The 19,675-nt window shown below is 35.3% G+C and overlaps 1 protein-coding gene across 1 annotated transcript in view; it reads right to left on the reverse strand.

Annotated features, from left to right (window-relative positions):
- Window positions 1-19,675, reverse strand: part of COMMD10 (COMM domain containing 10) — a 240,219-nt gene that overhangs the window by 173,210 nt on the left and 47,334 nt on the right. The window contains exon 5 of the mRNA XM_006886666.1: window positions 10,677-10,787. Within this exon, the coding sequence (XP_006886728.1) occupies window positions 10,677-10,787 (111 nt within the window). The remainder of the gene's footprint in view (window positions 1-10,676; window positions 10,788-19,675) is intronic.

Consider the following 19,675-nt stretch of genomic DNA (forward strand, 5'->3'; position numbering starts at 1 on the left):
ATCTCAATCTCTTCACCATCCATCCTGATGCTCCCAATTGGTCCAGTGGTGAGAATCTTTGTCTTCTTGACATTGAGCCTCAATCCATATTGGAAGCTACAATCCTTGACCCTCTGCACCAAGTGCTTCAGGTCCTCCTCAGTTTCAGCAAGCAGGGTTGTGTCATCTGCATATTAATTTTCTTCACCAATATAATCCAGGCATCACTTTCTCTTCCATCTTCTTTACCCACTCTTCAGCTTTTTTATGCATATGAAGTTGCTGAAAACACCAAGACTTGAGTCATGATCAAGGTGATCTCTTTGCTCTTTGGCACTCTTTTGCAGTGGATTTGTTCAATGCAATACAATGTTCACTTTTGACTACTCCTCCCCAGGGCACTGATTACGGAGCCAAAGAAAAATAAATACCTGACAATTTCAATTTCTCTTCAACTGAGCCTATTGTTAGGATTTTTCTATTCTTGATAGAAATATATACTCTATAGTGAAAGCTGTAGTTTCTGATCTTCATGAGTTAAATGCTTCAAACCTTCATTTTTAATAAGAAAGATTTTACTACCTGCATTATCACTGGGTACTGACAAATATTCTTTTAATCCTAATGCCATATTCTTCTTCATATAATCCAGTTACTGGGATTATCTTCTGATATCTTCATACAGTCTGAAAAAGTATGGCTTAAGGATACAAGGCAGACCCACACTGTTCTGATTTTAAAGTGGTCAGTATTCCGTTCCTTTGGTCTGGTTCAAACAAGTCTTATTGGAAGTACAGGCCTCTTATTTTACGTACAGTGCTGTATGAGTACAATTAACTATTCTGGAATTTTCATCCTTGTTATTGTTATTCATTATTTGTTATAGCCCACAAAAAGTTCTTCAAATAGTCAATAAAACACAAGTCTCTTTCAGACATTCCCTTTGCACCCAAGATCCATCTAATATCATCAATGATGTCCCTTGTTCCACATCCTCTTCTTAAGCTCCCTTGAGTGTCAAGATTCACTGCAATTTTTTAAATGATCTTCAGTTTCACTTTAGTTTCATGTGTTATATTGTTCAAGAATTACCGTTCCATTGGCTCACCTTTTTTTCAAATAAGCATGTATATGGACCACTTCCAGTCAGGGGAACAGGTAGCCATCTTCTAAATTTCTTGGTATACACAAGAAAGCACCTTCATTACTGCATTCATTTATTTTAAAATCTCATTTGGTATTCTGACAACTTCTAGAGCCCTGTGTTTCATCAATGTCATCAGCATAACTTGAGACTGTTTCTTTCAGCATCGCTGGTTCTTGAACATAGGCTACTTCCTGAAACAGCTGTCAAAGGACTCTTTCTGGTATTGTGACTATGTATCCTTCCTTCTCATGGTGTTTCCTATGTTGTCAATATACTCCTTCAAAATTACTAGCAGAAGCTTAAATATTTTTCTTAGTTCTTTCCCTGTCATAAATGTTGTGATACATTCATACAGTGGAATACTACATAGCATGTGGGAGCAATGATTTTGTATATGATTGCCTAACGTGGAAGGGACTGGAGAGCATTATGTTGAATGAACTAACTCAGTCCCACAAGAACAAATATTGTATAAAACCATTATTGTAGAATGAGTATGAGGATCAAAAGGAGCGGTTAGGGAGGGAGCAGAGGGATGAGGATGTGCGGGGAGAGTTATTAATCACAGGGTTGCACAATTTGATGGGGGGGTAAGTGAAATGGGAAGGATCTTTTGTGAAAAACAATATACTCAGACTCTATAAATAAACCAATAAAAAACTTAAAGAAATACCAAGCACTTTCTTTTCTGTTTTCTAGCTTCACAAGTTTTCACATTGCATTATAATACTTTTTCTTTTCAGATCTTCCTCTGAAATTTTGTTCTATTCTTATACTCCTATCATTTCCTTATTTCCTTTAGCCACAAAACTTTCACAAGCAAGTTTCTGAGTCTCTTCTGACATCCATTTTGTCTTTCCTTTTTTTAAAATTTTTTAAAATTATTTTATGTGTGTGTGTGTGTGTGTGTGTGTACCATCAAATTGGATCTGGCAGGTACAGGAGGAGATTGTCCCTCCTTTGCCCGGCAGAGCATCTGGTGGATTTGAACCATGCGCCTCTGGGATTGCAGTGCAGCTTCTTGCCACTAGGCCACCAGGGCGCCCCTTTTCCTTTTTTTTTTTAATGACTTTATGCTAGCTTCATGTATGATGCTGTTGATAGTATCCCACAACTTCTGTAGTCTTTGTTCAATACTTCAAATTTATTCTTGTGATGGTGTCTAAACTTAGGCGTGATAATATTCAAAGTCTTACTTTGGCTCTAGTGGACTTGCTTTCATTTTCTACAGATTAATTTTGAACTTGTACAAGAGTAAATGATGGTCTGTTCCACCATCTTCCCTGCCTTGTTCTTAAAAATAAATGAACTTCCCTAAAACCTCTTACACAGATATTGTTGTTGGAACTGACTCATAGTTCACCCTTCAGTGGATTTTCAGAGGTTGTGGATCACATGGGAGGAAACTGTTCATCTTTCTCCCAAGGAGCAGCTGGTGGATTTGAACTGCATACCTTTGGGTTGGCAGGCAAACTCTTTACCACTAGGCTACCAAGGCTCCTTCCCATAGAAGAGTTGGTTTGATTTCTCTGTATCCTGTCCAACAAGTTTCACATATATTATCACTGTCTACGTTGTTGTAAAGATGTATTTCCAATTAATAAGCCAATGGTCTTGCAAAATTCTATCATGTAATCTCTCACTCTGTTTCTATCAAAAGTCCATAAAAATAACTATTGACCCTACTTTGTTTTCAACATTGATATTCTAATTCCTAGCAGTTATCACCATATTTTGATTTTCTGTTTCTTCAATTTCAGGCTGAAGAAGGTGATAAGACTCTTCAATTTCCTGAATTATTACCATTAATTGTTGGAGTGTAAATCTGAGTAACAGTTTCATTAACTGACCATGTTCTCTGCAGGCACATGGATATTATTCTAGCACTGACAACGCTGTGTTTCAGAAAAGATCCTGAAAGAGTCCCTTTTCTGATAAATTTTATGCTGTTCCTCTTTAATGTGTCATTCTCAAAATAGTAGGACATGTAAATAACCAATTAAAAAATGGCTACTACCAATCCATTTAAGGTCAATAATGCCTAGGATATTGATCTTGAAGTATTCAATTTAGTTTTTTACAATGTCCAATTTAACTAGGTTCTTTTTCTGCATTCCACATTCAATTATTAATGGATGTTACAGTTGTTATGTCTCAAAATGGCATAACTCGAGAAGAAACAGCTGCAAACAAAATATATTCAGACACTTCATATTCACAAAATACTATTATAGGCAGTCTCTGGGATACGAACAAGATCCACTCTTAAGTGTGTCTTTAAAACTAAGTAAGTCTTCAAGTGCAATGTGTAGATAAGCCAGAATACACACATAAGGTTTTTATTTAGCTTTCTTTACTTTAGTGCAAAGAGCCCAGGTGGTGCGGCAGTTAAGCACTGAGCCCTCTAGCCAGTATGGAGGAAGAGCTATGGTAGTTTGCTTTTTTAACAGATTTACAGACTTGGAAACCCTATGGGGCAGTTCTCCTCTATCATATAGAGTGACTATGAACAGGAATTAACTATATATGCCAGTGGAACTGTTTAATGCACAAAAAGACTGAAAGTTTTCAAAAATTTAAAAGGTGTTTGTGCAGCAAGATGACTGTCATAAAGAAATTTTTGAAGTAGGAATTAGTTCAATAATTTCAAAGTGAGTGAAAATTTGCATAAAATTAAAGAAAAAAACTGTTACATTTTAAGCTGGATGTTCAAAACTCAGAAACTGGCAATATTTGTCTTGAGAATCAATGTGCTGGAGAAAATGCAATAAATACAAGATGGAGAGCAAATTTAAATATTTAAGTGCTTTTAAAATTTAGAAGTTAAAGTATTGTTGTCATTATAGAATTACCCAATTTGTTACAAATGGCACTGCAATTATTTATGAATAAGGAACATCAACTGATTCTCATTAGCCTGTAACTTGTTACACTATAACTTAACAGAGCCATGCAACTCTTGGGGGTAGTTTTATCCTTTTTCCCCCCCCATAAAAAAATTCTTACAAGTGAAGAAAATAACAAAAAATCCTATAGAGTAGGAAATTGTTAACTAAATTTCACTTGGCAAATGAGCATATACAAATTAATGAAAGCTGAAATCATGATGATTTCATTTATTTGTTCTACAGATATCTGATTAATAGGCATTAGTTTTGTTGATGGAAACAAGAGAACTCTATTGTTATATACAGATTAGAAATGTAAACATTTAGCATTTCCCACAGCTACTGACTTCACAAATTATTTTGAATGTTATTTCAAATAACACTGTAAAAGCCAGAGGAGGTTGGGGAAGTAAAGAGCTCTACTGCCCCCTAATGAAACAAACCAAAATAACAGCTCAAATCTCCTCTGAGCTCTGCGGAACAGGAAAAAAAAATTAATCTTACTTTGCTAAATGCAATAAACAAACACTCATACAATTTACTGGAAACAACTAAAATATATATCAAACTACTGCACAAAAACTACAGCTACTAGTCCGTTTTCATGATAAAATTAGTAGCAAAACAGGAAGGCCTTCAGACAGAAATGTTCTAAAAGAAAAGAGACCAAAGTAAAACAATGTTATCAGAGGCGATAGCAATTAAAACTTCACTGCAAACTAAACTTTTCATGTGTATGTTGGAAGAGAAAGAAGAAAAAGTTTCTTATAAACTATATTTCTTACAGAATTATAGTAAATTTTCAGTTCAGCAGCTCAAAATTAAATACCATCAGAGCATCTTCTCACAATGTACATTAATCTTCTCAGAGTAAATGATAATATACATATACTTTTAAGCAACTACCCTACTAGTTATACATTATTAAAAATAGCATCTCCTTTTAAAACACACACCAATTTTATATGATACCTTTGTACTTTATAGCATTTTTTTATCTTAAAGATAAATACTGGTAATTTCTAACCTTTTTTTTTTAATAAAAGCTCTCCTTTTAACAAATTTGGTTTTTAAATCTTTTTTAGCTCTGGATTTTTGCTTTTGTTAGTTTTTCTTTTTAACCTAATATTTTCAACCTGACAGGAATTCTGCTGAATATTCATTTCAGAATACAGGAAATATTTGGTAGAAAAGTAATTTCTGGTCCTTAATAACAAGGCTTACATAAAACCTACATAAAACCAGAAATCAAATGAAGTAAGAATGCAAAGAATAAAATAACAGATCATAAAAACTGGGAGAATGAATGTAAGCAAATGAAATCACAGTATTTGCAAGCAGCACTTGACTCGTGATGAAGGTTACAGTAAACTGTTCTTGTACATCTGGCCACATCATTTGGAGATAGCATGTTTCTGTCCAGGACAGCAATCGTTGTATACACTACACTGAGTGTATTTTTAAGGAATTAGGGACCGAATCTACACAATGCTATTAGGAAGATATTCAATATGGAGAAAGAAATTCACTTAAACCTATGTAAAAGATATAAAGAAAATACTCATTTTATTTATGTACTACTACTTTTATCATTTACACATATGTATATTGAAAACTTTTTTTAAAAACCCAGAAAAATAAAAATGAAACTCATCTGTATCTCCAATGTGTTTGTTCTCTGTAATTGCTTTTCTGAATTAAAATGTGAATTTTAAAAAAATGACTGCTTTACTAGATATATCACTCATTCATTCCTACTTCCTAAAAATATAAATTACATTTAGACCTATTTATAACACATAATAAAAGAACTGTGAGAGAAACATTTAGAAATAAACTTGGAAATAAAGCTTGCCAGTAATGATGTTTATAGCATATGAAATATAGTTAAAATAGGATCTTTCCAACTTATATAAAGCTCCAAGCTACTAAAAAATGCATTAAAAAACAAAACAAAACAGAAAAAGGGTAAGGTTACTTGGTGTATGCATGGATCTGTAATTGCTGATAAAGTAATCCCAGTCTATACCAACACATTCCAGACATACACCTCGCAGCCTTTTTCAGATCATGAGAGGGGAAAAAGGGCTTTCCAAATGATCTTTTCTCTCCCTAATTCTCAATTAAGTAAGAGAAAGAAATAAAAGGGAGAGAAGATGTCGTGAAAAGGGAAAATATTAATTTCATCAAGATATAAATTTAGTGACAACTTTTGTTTAAAACAAAGGCTTTATTTTCTCATCCACTGAAGGAGAGTATTACTGATGACAGCAATGCTGATGGCAGCAGCTAGCATTTACTGAGCATTTACCATAATAGCAGGTCCTGTGACAGCAGATATTTTACATAAACTTAGTCACTTAATCTTCATAAACACTCTATGAGCTAGAGAGTATTATCAAAGTTTATAGGTAAAGAAACTGAGGTTCATGAAAACTAAATAAACAATACAAGGTTAGCCACCAAATTGCAAATTTAGTCAGTTTGATTAAATCACTAAGTATACACTATTCTCTAGTAAAAATGTACCTGAGGTGTTATTTTTTAATAGGCATTCTGGTGACTTGGTGGTAAAGAGTTGTGCTGCCAACACAAAGGCAAACAGTTTGAATCCAACAGCTGCCTCCTGGGAGAAAAAAATGAGCTATCTTCTCCCATGCGATTTATGGCCCTTGAAGATCTGTTGGAGGATCAGGTATGAGTCAGTTCTGACTCAATGGCACAAAACCACAGCAACATATATAATATGATCCAAATAAGGGGCATAAAATTTTAAAGATAAGAAACTTGGCACAAGTATTGGCCTTAGTCTTCAAGGAATACCACTTCATTCAGCAAAATAGAAATGGACCTGATAAAACTAATGGTAATAAAGATGATAAAAAGTAAAAATAGTATCAAAATAGTCAATGCTCAATGTAAATAATAGCTCTGAGTCAATCCCTAAACTGCAATCAGTCACAGCAATCCATCTTCCTTCAGTTCTTCTACAATTAAAAACTTCATTAAAAACTCTATTTCAATTCCGCAAAGTAGCAGGATACAAGATCAACATAAAAAAATCAGCTGGATTTCTCTACAGTGACAAAGAGAATACAGAGCTGGGGCTAAGAAAAACAATACCCTTCACAATAGCTAATCACAAGATAAAATATTTGGGAGTAAATATAACTAGAAGCACAAAGGATCTATTAAAAGAAAATTACAAAACATTACTACAAGAAACAAAAAGAGACCTGGAGAAGTGGAAGAACATCCCTTGCTCATGGATAGGAAGACGCAATGTTATGAAAATGGCAATACTGCCAAAGGCAATTTACATGTTCGATGCAATCCCAATACAAATACCAATCCCATTCTTCAACAAGATGAAAAAGGCAATCTCCAGCTTCATTTGGAATGTAAAGAAGCCCCAAATAAGCAAAGTACTCCTTAAAAATAAAAAAAAAAGGTAGGCGGCATCTCACTCCCTGATTTCAAATCCTACTACACTGCAGTGGTAGTTAAGACAGCATGGTACTGGTACAATGACAGACACATAGATCAATGGAATAGAATTAAGAAGCCGAAAATCAGTCCATCTATTTATGGTCAACTGATTTTTGACAAGGAGATGAAATCAGTCAAGTGGGGAAATGACAGGCTTTTTAACAAACGGTGTTGGCAAAATTGGAAAACTATCTGCAGAATAATTAAACAAGATCCACAATACCTCACTCCATATACAAAAACCAACTCAAGGTGAATCATGAACCTAGGACTAAAACCAAGGACTATAAACTTCATTCAAGAAAAGCTTGGAAGAACTTTAGTAGTCCTAATCCACAACATAGAGTCTTCCAAGTATCTGGTAATGATATATCAGATAAGGGACTTATATATAGAATTTATCAAATACTTGAGCGCCCCAACAAGATAAAGGTAAACAATCCAATAGAAAAATTGGCACAGGATATGAACAGACACTTCACCAAAGAAGACATTCAGATGGCCAACAAGCACATGAAGAAATGTTCAAAATTCCTAGCTGTGAGAGAGATGCAAATCAAGACAACTATGAGATATCATCTCACCCTAGTAAGACTAGCAAAATTTAACAGAAGAGCAAGCAACAAATGCTGGCGAGGTAGTTAAGAGGCTGGAACCCTTATTCACTCTTGGTGGGAATGCAAAATGGTGCAACCACTGTGGAAAGCAGTGTGGCGCTTTCTCAAAAAGTTGCAAATAGAGATATCATTTGACCCAGCAATTCCACTCCTGGGAATATACCCCAAAGAGATCATAACTGACATCCAAGCAGATATATGCACACCCATCTTTATCGTGGCTTTGTTAACAATAGCAAGGAGTTGGAAACAACCTAAGTGCCCATCAACAAAAGAATGGATAGGGAAGCTGTGGCACAGTCACACAATGGACTACTACGCTGCATTGAAAAACAAGGAACTCATGCAATATAATTCAAAATGGGTGAGCCTGGAGGACATTATGCTGAGTGAAGTATCTCAGTCACAAAAGGACAAATACTATATGGTGCCACTGTTGTAGAATGGGGCTGACACCGGGATGGGGGTAAGACTGAGAAAAACTGGATAAATTATGTTTATTGCACTGAAGCCAATGAGGGAGAAAATAGTTTAAAAGTAATATATTTTAGGCCATTATGATTATTATAAGAGTCTGGAATGAGGGCTGCAGAGTGGAGTATACTCGGGGTGGGGGTGGGGATGGGGTTTTGCAGGGGGATTGTGTACCAATGGAGTTTTTCTTTTGCTTTTCAAGAAGGAGAGAACTGGGGGCGGGGGTGGTGTGGGCGGGGAGAAAAGTGCAATAATGAATGAATGGAATTCCAAAATCTCTGTAGATGTTCATGGAAATTAATTTTAAAAAAACAAACAAAAAAATCCCCACTCTATTTCATTTGTATTAAAATGAGATAGGTTCCTCTGTTCTGAAGGGGGAAAGATTGCTTCAAATTTTCTATTTTAAAAGAATAACCAATTATCATGAAAATATATAATAAATAGCTGTCAAGGATATCTGAACTATTTTTCTATTCATCACTGTAGAAAAACTTTTCTGTGGTAATGCTCTGATCTTCGATTACCATGTTCAAGTTGTTCTGAAATTAATACTAGAAGTGAAATTGTCATGTGGCAAAAAAGTAACCTAAAATCCTGGTTTGTAAAGGCTAGTATCTAAACATATGTGTGCTCACTATATACATACACAAATCTAATTCACATCATGATCAAAATTTTGCACATTGGCTAGACAACAAATAATACTGTCGCTATGTAATTTAAGGGGATACTGTTGGCCTAGTGGCAAGAAGCTGCACTGCAATCTCAAAGGCAAGAGGCTCAAGACCACCAGCTGCTCCGTGGGAGAAGGATGGACAATCTCCTCCCGTGTAATTAAGTGCCTCTAAAAACCCACCAGACGGTCAGCTATGGGTTGGTTCCAACTTGACAGCACATAACAACAACAATGTGTATGTAACTAGGGTGTCAGAATCCTTGAAAATTGGCTTTTATGGCCACTGTGTTAGCCCGTTAGGGGCATGGTCTCCAGCTACCTAAACTGTGGACACATGTATTTGCAAATCACAAAAAGGCTGTGGGACCAATATAAAATAGTTTTCCATACTGTTAAAAGGATAGTGATGGTGGTGGAGAGATTGTGTAGAGCCAGTGTGGCAAGGTATAACGAGAGGAACTCTGGAGATAAAGGCCACAGGTAAAGGTTTTGCCTGCTAGATGACTGAAGGAAAAGCTAACTTATAACTGGTCTGGGATAAAGTTTGCTGGACTTTCATTATTTGAGGAATTGTGTCTTGCAGTTAATCTGGTTTGAGATTGCTGGACTAAACTTGGACTTGCATTGTGAAATATTACATGCATTCTCCACTCTCCAACCCCTAAAAAAAACCCACAAATGTGAGTAAAGACTGGGAGTCTTGCAACAAACATTGGACTCAAAGACTGATAGAAAAGAGGCAGAGCATAGTGGATGGCATGACCTTGGAGCTATTTTGGTACTATGGATATTACTGATGAAGACTGTTTTCCTTTATGAAGCAGGTATAAGTCAGACTTGGCCACACTTATGTTGCATCTGCTCTTTTATCAGTAACTTAAAGTACACAAAAATATTCATAAACAACTACAGCATTAAACTCATGATGTTATATGACCTCCATCAGTGTTTTTTTTCTTTCTATTGAATTTAAAAGAAGATGTTAAGAAACATCCCTGCAAGGCAGACATCTTGCAAAGACAAGCTCTTTCTCCAGAAACACAGCAAAATGATACTTAAATCTGACAACAAAATATGTCACCAGTAAAGATGTGGTAATCTGTTAATTTTTGTTTCTCAGTTTTTAATTGAATTATTCTTATCTTTTCAATCCAGAAAGATTCCATTAACAATAGAGTGGTTACTGTTAGTGGTTGTTGAGGTGATTTTAACTCATGGTGAAATCACTACGTGTGCAGGGTAGAACTGCTGCACAAGATCTTTAAGGCTCTGATCTTCAGGAAGCAGACCACCAGGTTGTCTTCCAAAGTACCTCTGGGTGGGTCCAAACTGCTAAAGTCAGAGCTATACACAGGCTTAACTAATAAACAAAATACACCATTTCAAGGTGATGCTATTTTTACCTTTGCATCTTCATTGCTCACTCCCAACTGTAGCACAGCTTGAGGAGACTTGAGTTTTGCTTGAGCAGAGTGAGCCATCTGAAGGTTAAGCTGCCACGCAACCGTCTCTAGCTGTAAAAGACAAGAGAAGATTGAACTCAGATGGTACAGAAGTACAAAAATAGTCAACACTAAGCAAATTTCCACTTAACAGGAATGAACACAGCCTGGACTTCATGGAAAGTCAGTCTCAGAGCTCCTTTAACCTACACACTATGCAAATTCTCCCTCTGGGCTCATTAGATTGATCTCTTGCCATGGCTGTCAAATTCCACAGTAAAACTCGTCTTTAAATATACTATATTCTAAAAATAAATGTTCTAAAACCATTCAAGGAAGCATACCACAAGTGCCAGTGGTTTTTATACAGCAAATTGCTATTCAGAAAACAATACTTTTTAAAGACAATAATTTTAAAACATTACAACTGTTAACTACTAAATCATACCTCCATTTTAATTACTTTATATTTTCCTCCAAAACTCTGTGCATTGGATAGAAGACAGGTGATTTTTTTTTTCCTATTTCAAGAGAAAGTAAAGTACCAGATGGTAAAGACTCACCCAGTTAGTTAGTGAGACTGAAACAGAGCCAGACAAAGGATTGGTATCTATTACCAGGTGTTACCCAAAAGACTATCATGCTTTCCAAAGTACTCTGACTTACTATGGTTCCCAGGATGACAAAAACTAATTTGAACCTTTCTTACACTTAGTAAGTAAAACTGAAGCAACAAAATTTAATCAAGTAAAGATTAAAAAAAAAAAAAGCCTAAGATAGTTTAATTTTTCTCTTAAAATACCAGGCAACAAAAACATGATTTGCTTACACTTGACAACTAAATTTTTAGGTTTAATTTTCCATGAATCTTAAATATCAATAGTAAAAGAAGTTTTGTGAAATGCAAGTCATATGCCTCTGGCAACATGACTTTAATAAAGAGTTGAGTGAAGACTACCTTAGCTACAATGAATAAGAATGGTAGCCTCACAACAATTTATATTTGACCAGCATACTAATTGCTTAACTTGAAAGACTGTTCAACAACTAGAATCATGGCAGTGACTCAAAGCCAAGTTGGAAAGAGAGCAATGAAAGTATTATCTGTTCGAGAAAGGATGTGATGAGAAAATAAAGCTACAGTACTGTTCTTTCTGGCACGGAACCTTGTAGAGGTTATGCGTACAAAGGGGAAAGATGTTGCAGAGACATAAACCATAAAGGAAAAAAAATCAATTTAATGGGGACTATTAAGTAAAGATCTTTGATATGCTGAACTTTAACACTAACTACGGTGAGCACTGTCACGGATCCCAGCTCACAAATATTTTTAATAGTCATACATAATACAGTTCCCATAAAACCACGCTGTGCTGTAACTGTTCTCCTAGATCCAAGCATTTTAAACATGTCATTGTCTAACTGAAAAGCACCTTTAGGGCATTCATATGAACCTGTCAGACACTGAGTTGACCATATTACACTAGTTACATTGTTGTTGTTTTGGCTTTCACAAAAGGAGGCAATGACTGACATGTAAATGAAAAGGTATCCCCTTGTGCTTAAGCCTCTAAATGAACTAATATATGCCTATACAATGCATATATACATATATATATGTATATATATGCATTGTATATAGGTAGTCCACAGAAATTGAAAACAGTACTAAGTCTAGCTGTCAAATATGAGTTTGGTTTAATGACAATTTCCCAAGATCTCAATGTTCCCATATGAAATAGAAATAAATCTATCTGAAATACCAACTTGTTGAGTTATTGATAATAGCAAATAAGGCATATTTCAAGCATTCTGAAAACTGAAGAGCATTTTGACTATGTAATTTTTTTCTACAGTGTCCTTTAAGCATTTTTCAAATATTGTGCAGTTTCCATGCTCAAACGCAGGCCCTCATCATCTAGCCCTTCCCAGACATTAACAATAATCTTGTAATTGAGACTGTCTCCTTTCTAACCCTATACTATCATTCTCCTTTCCTTCTTTAAAATTCTCCAAAGGCTCTTTTTAGACAAAGAATAAAATTCAAACTCCCAAATCCTGTATCTACTTACTATACAAAGCCCCTCAAGACAAGACAGCTAGCAAGCTTTCTAGTTTTATGTTCTTTGTTCCCTTGCTCAATATCACCTATTTTATGACTCTTCCTTGTCTCTATCTCTATAGTTCCCTCCTGCAGTACTTTGTACTCCAAAAACGTCTATATGAAGTTTATACAATATACCGCAATTTCCTTCTTGTACATTTATCTCCTCAGCATAGACTTTAATTGTCTTTAGAGTAAGGACAAAACTATATTCATCTTCCTACCTTGACACCTACATCAGTTCCTGAAAAGCAGTAAACATTCAAAAGATTTTTCTCAAGTAAATAATCTATCACATAATATATATGAGCCTTCAAGGACAAGTATTTATATAAAACTTAATGCCAGAAAGGGCAAAGAGTTAATTTTCCACTTAGATATGACCTTGTAGAAGGTAGAACTTCAATCTATAGAGTTAATATTTGCTTACTTCTTTAGACACATACACACAATTACTCACATATACAAAATTAATTTTTGTATCTGCACCCCATAGTATATCTGGCAATCTTACTTACAATGTGATCTCATTTAGATTACAAAGCAGTTTAGAGACTTTACAGTACTCATAGAACTAAACCTAAACAAGTTATACATTAAACTTTCTTGTTCTCAATTTTCTTATCTGCAAAATAAAGATGATAATACCCATTTCACAGAATTGTTGTAACGGAATTAAGTGTTCTAATGTCACATATTGAGTTAATAGTACCTCCTTTCACTAATTCATTGTTCTTTTGACTCTTTTGATCTTTCTAAAGACACAAGTATATATTTAGAATAACTTCAGATAAAATATATTTCAAGGCAAAAATCATCATAAAGGACAAGGAAGGCCACTACACAATTATTAAAGGGTCAATAGGACAAGAATATACAGCAATATAACTATCCATGCACCAAATGAAAGATCTGCAAAATATATAAAACAAACATAAACAAAACTGAAAAAAGAAATAGACAGAACTACTATAGTAGTTAAATACTTCAGTACACCATTTTCAAGAAAAGATAGAACTTCCAGAAAGAAAGCCAACAAAGAATTAAACCACAAAATAAATCAACCTGATCTCACAAATAGGCCAATGTACCAAAAAAAGGCAGAGTACACCCTCTTCTCTAATGTGCAAGGAACGTTCTCCAGAATAGATCACATTTAAGGACACAAAGCAAGAATCAAAAAGCATAGAAATAATACAAAGCATCTTCTCAGACCACAATGCTACAAAATTAGAAATTAATAACAAGAAGATAAAGAACGAAAAACATATATTCTGAAGCTGAAAAACACCTTGTTTGAATATGAGTGGGTACTAGAAGAAATAAAAAATGAAATTAAAAAGTTTCTTGAAACAAGTGACAATGAAAACACAACTTACCAAAACCTCTGGGAAACAGCCAAAACAGTAATTAGAGGTCAATTTATAGCAATTAGCAAATACAGTAAGACAGGGAAAATGACCATTGACTCTCTAACCCAACATCTCCAACAAATTGGAAAAAAAAACAGCAAGAAAACCCACAAAAAACCCTGAAATTATAAAAATTCGGGCAAAAAATACATTAAATAGAAGACAGAAAAACAACTGAAGCCATCAACAAAACCTGCAATTGGTTCTTTGAAAAGGTCAATAAAATCAACAAACCACTAGCACAACTAACAAAAAAAGAAGAAGAAAAAGAAACAAATATCCAAATAAAAAATGAAACAGGCAATTTCACAAGGGAACCAACTAAAATTAAAAGGTTAACAATGGAATATTTAGGAAAAACTAGTCAAACAAATATGAAAACCTAGAGGAAATGGAAAAATACTTAGAAAATCAAAACCTATCTACACTGACACAAGTGGAAATTTAACACCATTACAAAAGAAGAAACTGAGAAGGTAATAAAACAACTTCCAGACAAAAAAAAAATCCCTGGACCAGATGGTTTTACAAGTGAATTTTATCAAATATTCAGAGAACTGTCACCAGTTCTATATAAACTATTTCAGAAAATAGAAGCAAGATGAAATTCTCCCAGACTCATTCTATGAAGCAAAGATATCCTTGATACCAAAGCCAGGTAAAGACACAACCAAAATAGAAAACTATAGGTTAATATTTCTCATGAACATAGATGTAAAAATCTTGAATCATGGTCAATAGAATCCAATGACACTTAAAAAAAATAATTCATCATGACCAAATGGGATTCATAACAGGTATGCAAGGATGGTTCAACATAAGAAAAACAATCAATGTAATTTATCACATTAACAAAGCAAAGAACAAGAACCACATGATCTTGTTAATTGATGCAGAAAAGGTCTTTGACAAAATAGAACACCTTTTCCTGATTTAAATACCCAACAAAATAGAAATAGAAGGGAATTTTCTCAGCATAATTAAAAGTATATAGGCAATCCTGACTACCATCGTTGTTCTCAATGGAGAGAAGTTAAAGGCGTTCTCCTTGAGAACAGGAACTAGGCAAGGATTACCATTCACCGCTCCTCTTCAATATTGTATTAGAAGTATTGGTGGTAGCAGTTAAGACAAGAGAAGGAAATAAGAGGTATCCAAATTGGCAAAGAGGAGGTAAAATTATCTTTATATGCAGATGATATGATAGTATACTTAATAAAACCCTAAAGATTAAGCAAGAAAACTACTGGACAGAGTTGACCAATTCAGCAAAGTGGCAGGATACAAGATCAACATACAAAAGCCAGTTGAATTTCTCTACAGTGACAAAGAGAATAGAGAACAGAGCTAAGAACAACAATACCCCTCACAATAGCTAATCATAAGATTAAATACTTGAGAGTAAATCTAACTAGAAACACAAAAGACTTACTCACAGAAAATTATAAAACATTACTACAAGAAACAAAAAAGAGACCAGGAGAAATGGAAGAATATCCCTTGCTCATGGATAGGAAGACTCAACATTGTGAAAATGATGATCCTACCAAAGGCAATTTACATGTTCGGTGCAATCCCAATACAAATACGAATTCCATTCCTCAATGATATGGAAAAGGCAATCTCTAATTTCATTTGAAATGGAAAGAGACCCTAAATAAGCAAAGCACTCCTTATAAGAGAAACAAGGTAGGAGGCATCTCACGCCCTAATTTCACATTGTACTACACTGCCATGGTGGTCAAGACAGTATGATACTGATACAATGACAGACACATAGATCAATAGAATAGACTTGAGAACCTAGAAATCAGCCCATCTACCTATGGTCAACCGATTTTTGACAAGGAGATAAAATCTGTTAAGTGGGGAAATGACAGTCTTTTTAACAAATGGTGTTGACAAAGTTGGAAAACCACCTGCAGAAAACTCAAACAAGAACCACACCTCACACCATACACAAAAACCAACTCAAAGTGGACCAAGGACCTAGGACTAAAATCAAGGACTATAAATTTCATTAAATAAAAGCTTGGAAGAACCCTAGAAGCACTAGTTCACAACTTGAACAGTCTTCCAAGCAATTTGAAAAAACATATAACCAGAAAGGGTAAAATAGATGAATGGGACCATCTAAGAAGCAAATCCTTATACATATCCAGGAATTTCTCCAACAAGGTAAAAATGGAAGCCACAGACTGGGAAAAAGTATTAGGTAATGACATGTCTGATAAGGGACTTATATATAGAGTTTATAAAATACTCTAAAGCCACAACAACATAAAGGTAAACAACCCAATTGCAAAATGGGCACAGGATATGAACAGACACTTAACCAAAGAAGATGTTCAGATGGCCAACAAGGACATAAAGAAATGTTCAAAATCCCTAGCTCTAAAAGAGATACAAATCAAAACAACTATGCGATATCATCTCACTACAGTGAGAATAGCAAAATTTAACAGAGTAGCAAACAACAAATGTTGTGGAGAAACTACAACTCTTACTCACTGTTGGTGGGAGTGTAAAATGGTGCAACCACTATGAAAGGCAGTATGGCACTTTCTCAAAAAGTTGCAAATAGAAATACCATTTGACCAATTCCACTACTGGGAATAAACCCTAAAGAAACCATAACTGCCACTCAAGGTGATATATGCTCACCCATGTTTATTGCAGCTTTATTCACAATAGCAAAGAGTTGGAAAAAAACCCAAGTGCCCAACAACAAACAAATGGCTAGAGAACCTTTGGTATATTCACACAATGGAATGTTATGCTACCCTGAAAAACAAGGGGCTCATGAAATATTATACATAATGGGTGAGCCTGGAGGACATTATGCTGAGTGAAATATCTCAGTCACAAAAAGACAAATACTGATTAGTGCCACTGTTGCAAAATGGGACTGACATGGCAGTCCATGGGATGTTCAGTGCTCTTCTCCAACACCACAGATCAAAGTTTACAATTCTTTTCCTGTCACTGTCCAGCTCTCAAATGCATAGCAAGTAATCAGAAAGACCACAGCCTGAATCAGACACATCTTAGTCCTCAAACCAACATCCTTACTCCTCAATAATCCAAACATTGTGTTTTATAAAATTAACAACCATTAAATTATCCCCACCATTACCTGATCTTTTCGGTTCCTGCAGGGTCTTTCTCATTTCCTTTACCTCCTCCATCCACCCATCAAATTGTGCAACCCTGTGATTTTCTCCTTGCTCACCCTCACCACTCCATTCCCACCCCTTCTCCCCTTGGATTCCCATACATGTTTTACTACTTATTCTTATTATCACAATAATGGTCTTCTGTAGGAATTTTCCGAATGAGTCTGAGTTAGTTCACTCCATATAATGGTCTCCAATGTCTCCCAAGTTACATAATTATTTTTTATAATCACTGTCCCAGAGTGCTGCATAGTATTCCATCATGTAAATGTGCCACAATTTCTCAATTCATTCGGTTGTGGTTGCATATTTGGGCTGCTTCCATGTTCTTGCAATGGTGAGTAATGCTGCTATGAGCACTGATGTACAAATCTCCATTTGTGCTTCAGTTGAAATTTCCTTGAGGTATATTCCTAGTAGTGGGTCATATGGTGTTTCTATGTCCAAATTTTAGGGGAAATACCAAACTGCCTTCCAGAGTGGTTATATCACTTTACAATCCCACCAACAGTGTATGAGAGCTCCCACCTCTCCAACATTTACTGCTTGCTGCCCTGCTAAACATTGCCACTTCTACAGGGGTTAGATGGCATCTCATTTTGGTTTTGATTTGCATCTGTCTTACTGTCAATGATTTAGAGCATTCCTTCATGTATCTGCTGGCCATTCAAATGTCTTCCTCTGTGAAGTCTTTCCAAGTCTTTCTCCATTTTGTAATTAGGTTATGAGTCTTTTCCTTCTTGAAGCCCAATAGTATTTTGTAAACTTTTGATGAGACCCTTGTCTGAGATGGTATTGACAAATGTTTTTTTCCAAAATGGTAGATTTTCTTTTCACCCTATAGGGAAAAGATTTTGATGTGCACAGGTATTTAATCTTTAATAAACTCATTCATCAATTTTATCCTCTCTAGATTGTACATTTCTAGCTTTATTTGTCAGCCTCTTTATGTCATAGGCGAGGCCTTCTAAGCTTGGTCCCCATTAGTCTCTTATAAACTTTATGGTTTTGGGATTTACTCCCAGGTCTCCAATCCACCTTGAGTCGATTTTTGTGTGTGGTGTGAGACGTGGATCCTGTTTCAGCTTTCTGCAGTTTGCCAGCACCATTTGTTGAAGAAGTTTTCATTTCCCCATTTGGTAGGTTTTAGTTTCTTGTTTAATATCAGTTGTACCAATATGGTCCATTTCTGGGTTCTCTATTTTGTTCCCTTTGCCTATGTGCCTGTCATTGTATCAGTACCATACTGTTTTCGATATTACTGCAATGTAGTAGGTTTTGAGGTCAGAGAGTGCTGTGCTTCCTTCTTAATTTTTGTTTTAAAGAAGTCTTTCACTTATTTGAGATCTCTTTCCTCTCCAAATAAACTTGACAATTGCCTTTTCAATGTCCTTGAAAAATGAATTTGGTATCAGTATTGGGATTGCAATAAACATGTAGATTGCTTTTGTTAAGACTGTCATTTCACTATTTGAATATTCCTATGCATGATGAGGCTTTGTCTCACATACTTTGGACATATTGCTAGTAGGTGCTATTCCTTGGAGGACATGATGCTGCTGGGAAGGGTGAAAGGTCAGTGAAGGAGAGGAAGACCGTCAACCGGGTTGACTGACAGGGTTACTGCCATGATGGGCTCTTGTGTGTCAGGAAATGTAAGTATGGTGCAGGATAAAACAGGGTTCAGATCTTTTGTTCACAGGGTTGTTAAGAGTTGTACTAGACCCACTGGCACCTAACAATAACAACAACATTGTAAATGGTACTGCTCTCTTGGTTTCCTTCTCTGAGTTTTCTTTGTTACTGCAGAATAATCCCAGTAACTTTTAAATATTTATCATGCATCCTGCAACTCTACTAATTTGGTCCATTAGGTCTAATGGTTTTTGTTGTTGTTGAGTCCTTGCAGTTTTTGGTGTACACTATCATATTATCTGAATATAAGGACAGTTTAAACATCTCTTTGCAAATCAGGATATCTTTTATTTCCTTCTCTTGTCATACTGCCCTAGCAAGTACTTCCAATACAATATTGAATAGAAGTGGTGACAGTGGGCATCCATGTCTGGTCCCTGTTTCTAAGGAAAATGCTTTTAGTCTTTCTCCACTCAGAATGATACTCTTAATTTTGCATATACACTTTTCACAATGTTGAGGAAATTCTCATCTGTTCCTATTTTGCTGAGTGTCTTAATCCAGGGTGTTGGATTTTGTCAAATGCCTTTCATGCATCAATTTCTAGGATCATGTGGTGAATTATGTTGATTG

The sequence above is a fragment of the Elephantulus edwardii genome, unplaced genomic scaffold (genome assembly GCF_000299155.1).
Source record: "Elephantulus edwardii isolate Elephantulus edwardi_28Jun2011 unplaced genomic scaffold, EleEdw1.0 scaffold00050, whole genome shotgun sequence".
Lineage (NCBI taxonomy): Eukaryota > Metazoa > Chordata > Mammalia > Macroscelidea > Macroscelididae > Elephantulus > Elephantulus edwardii.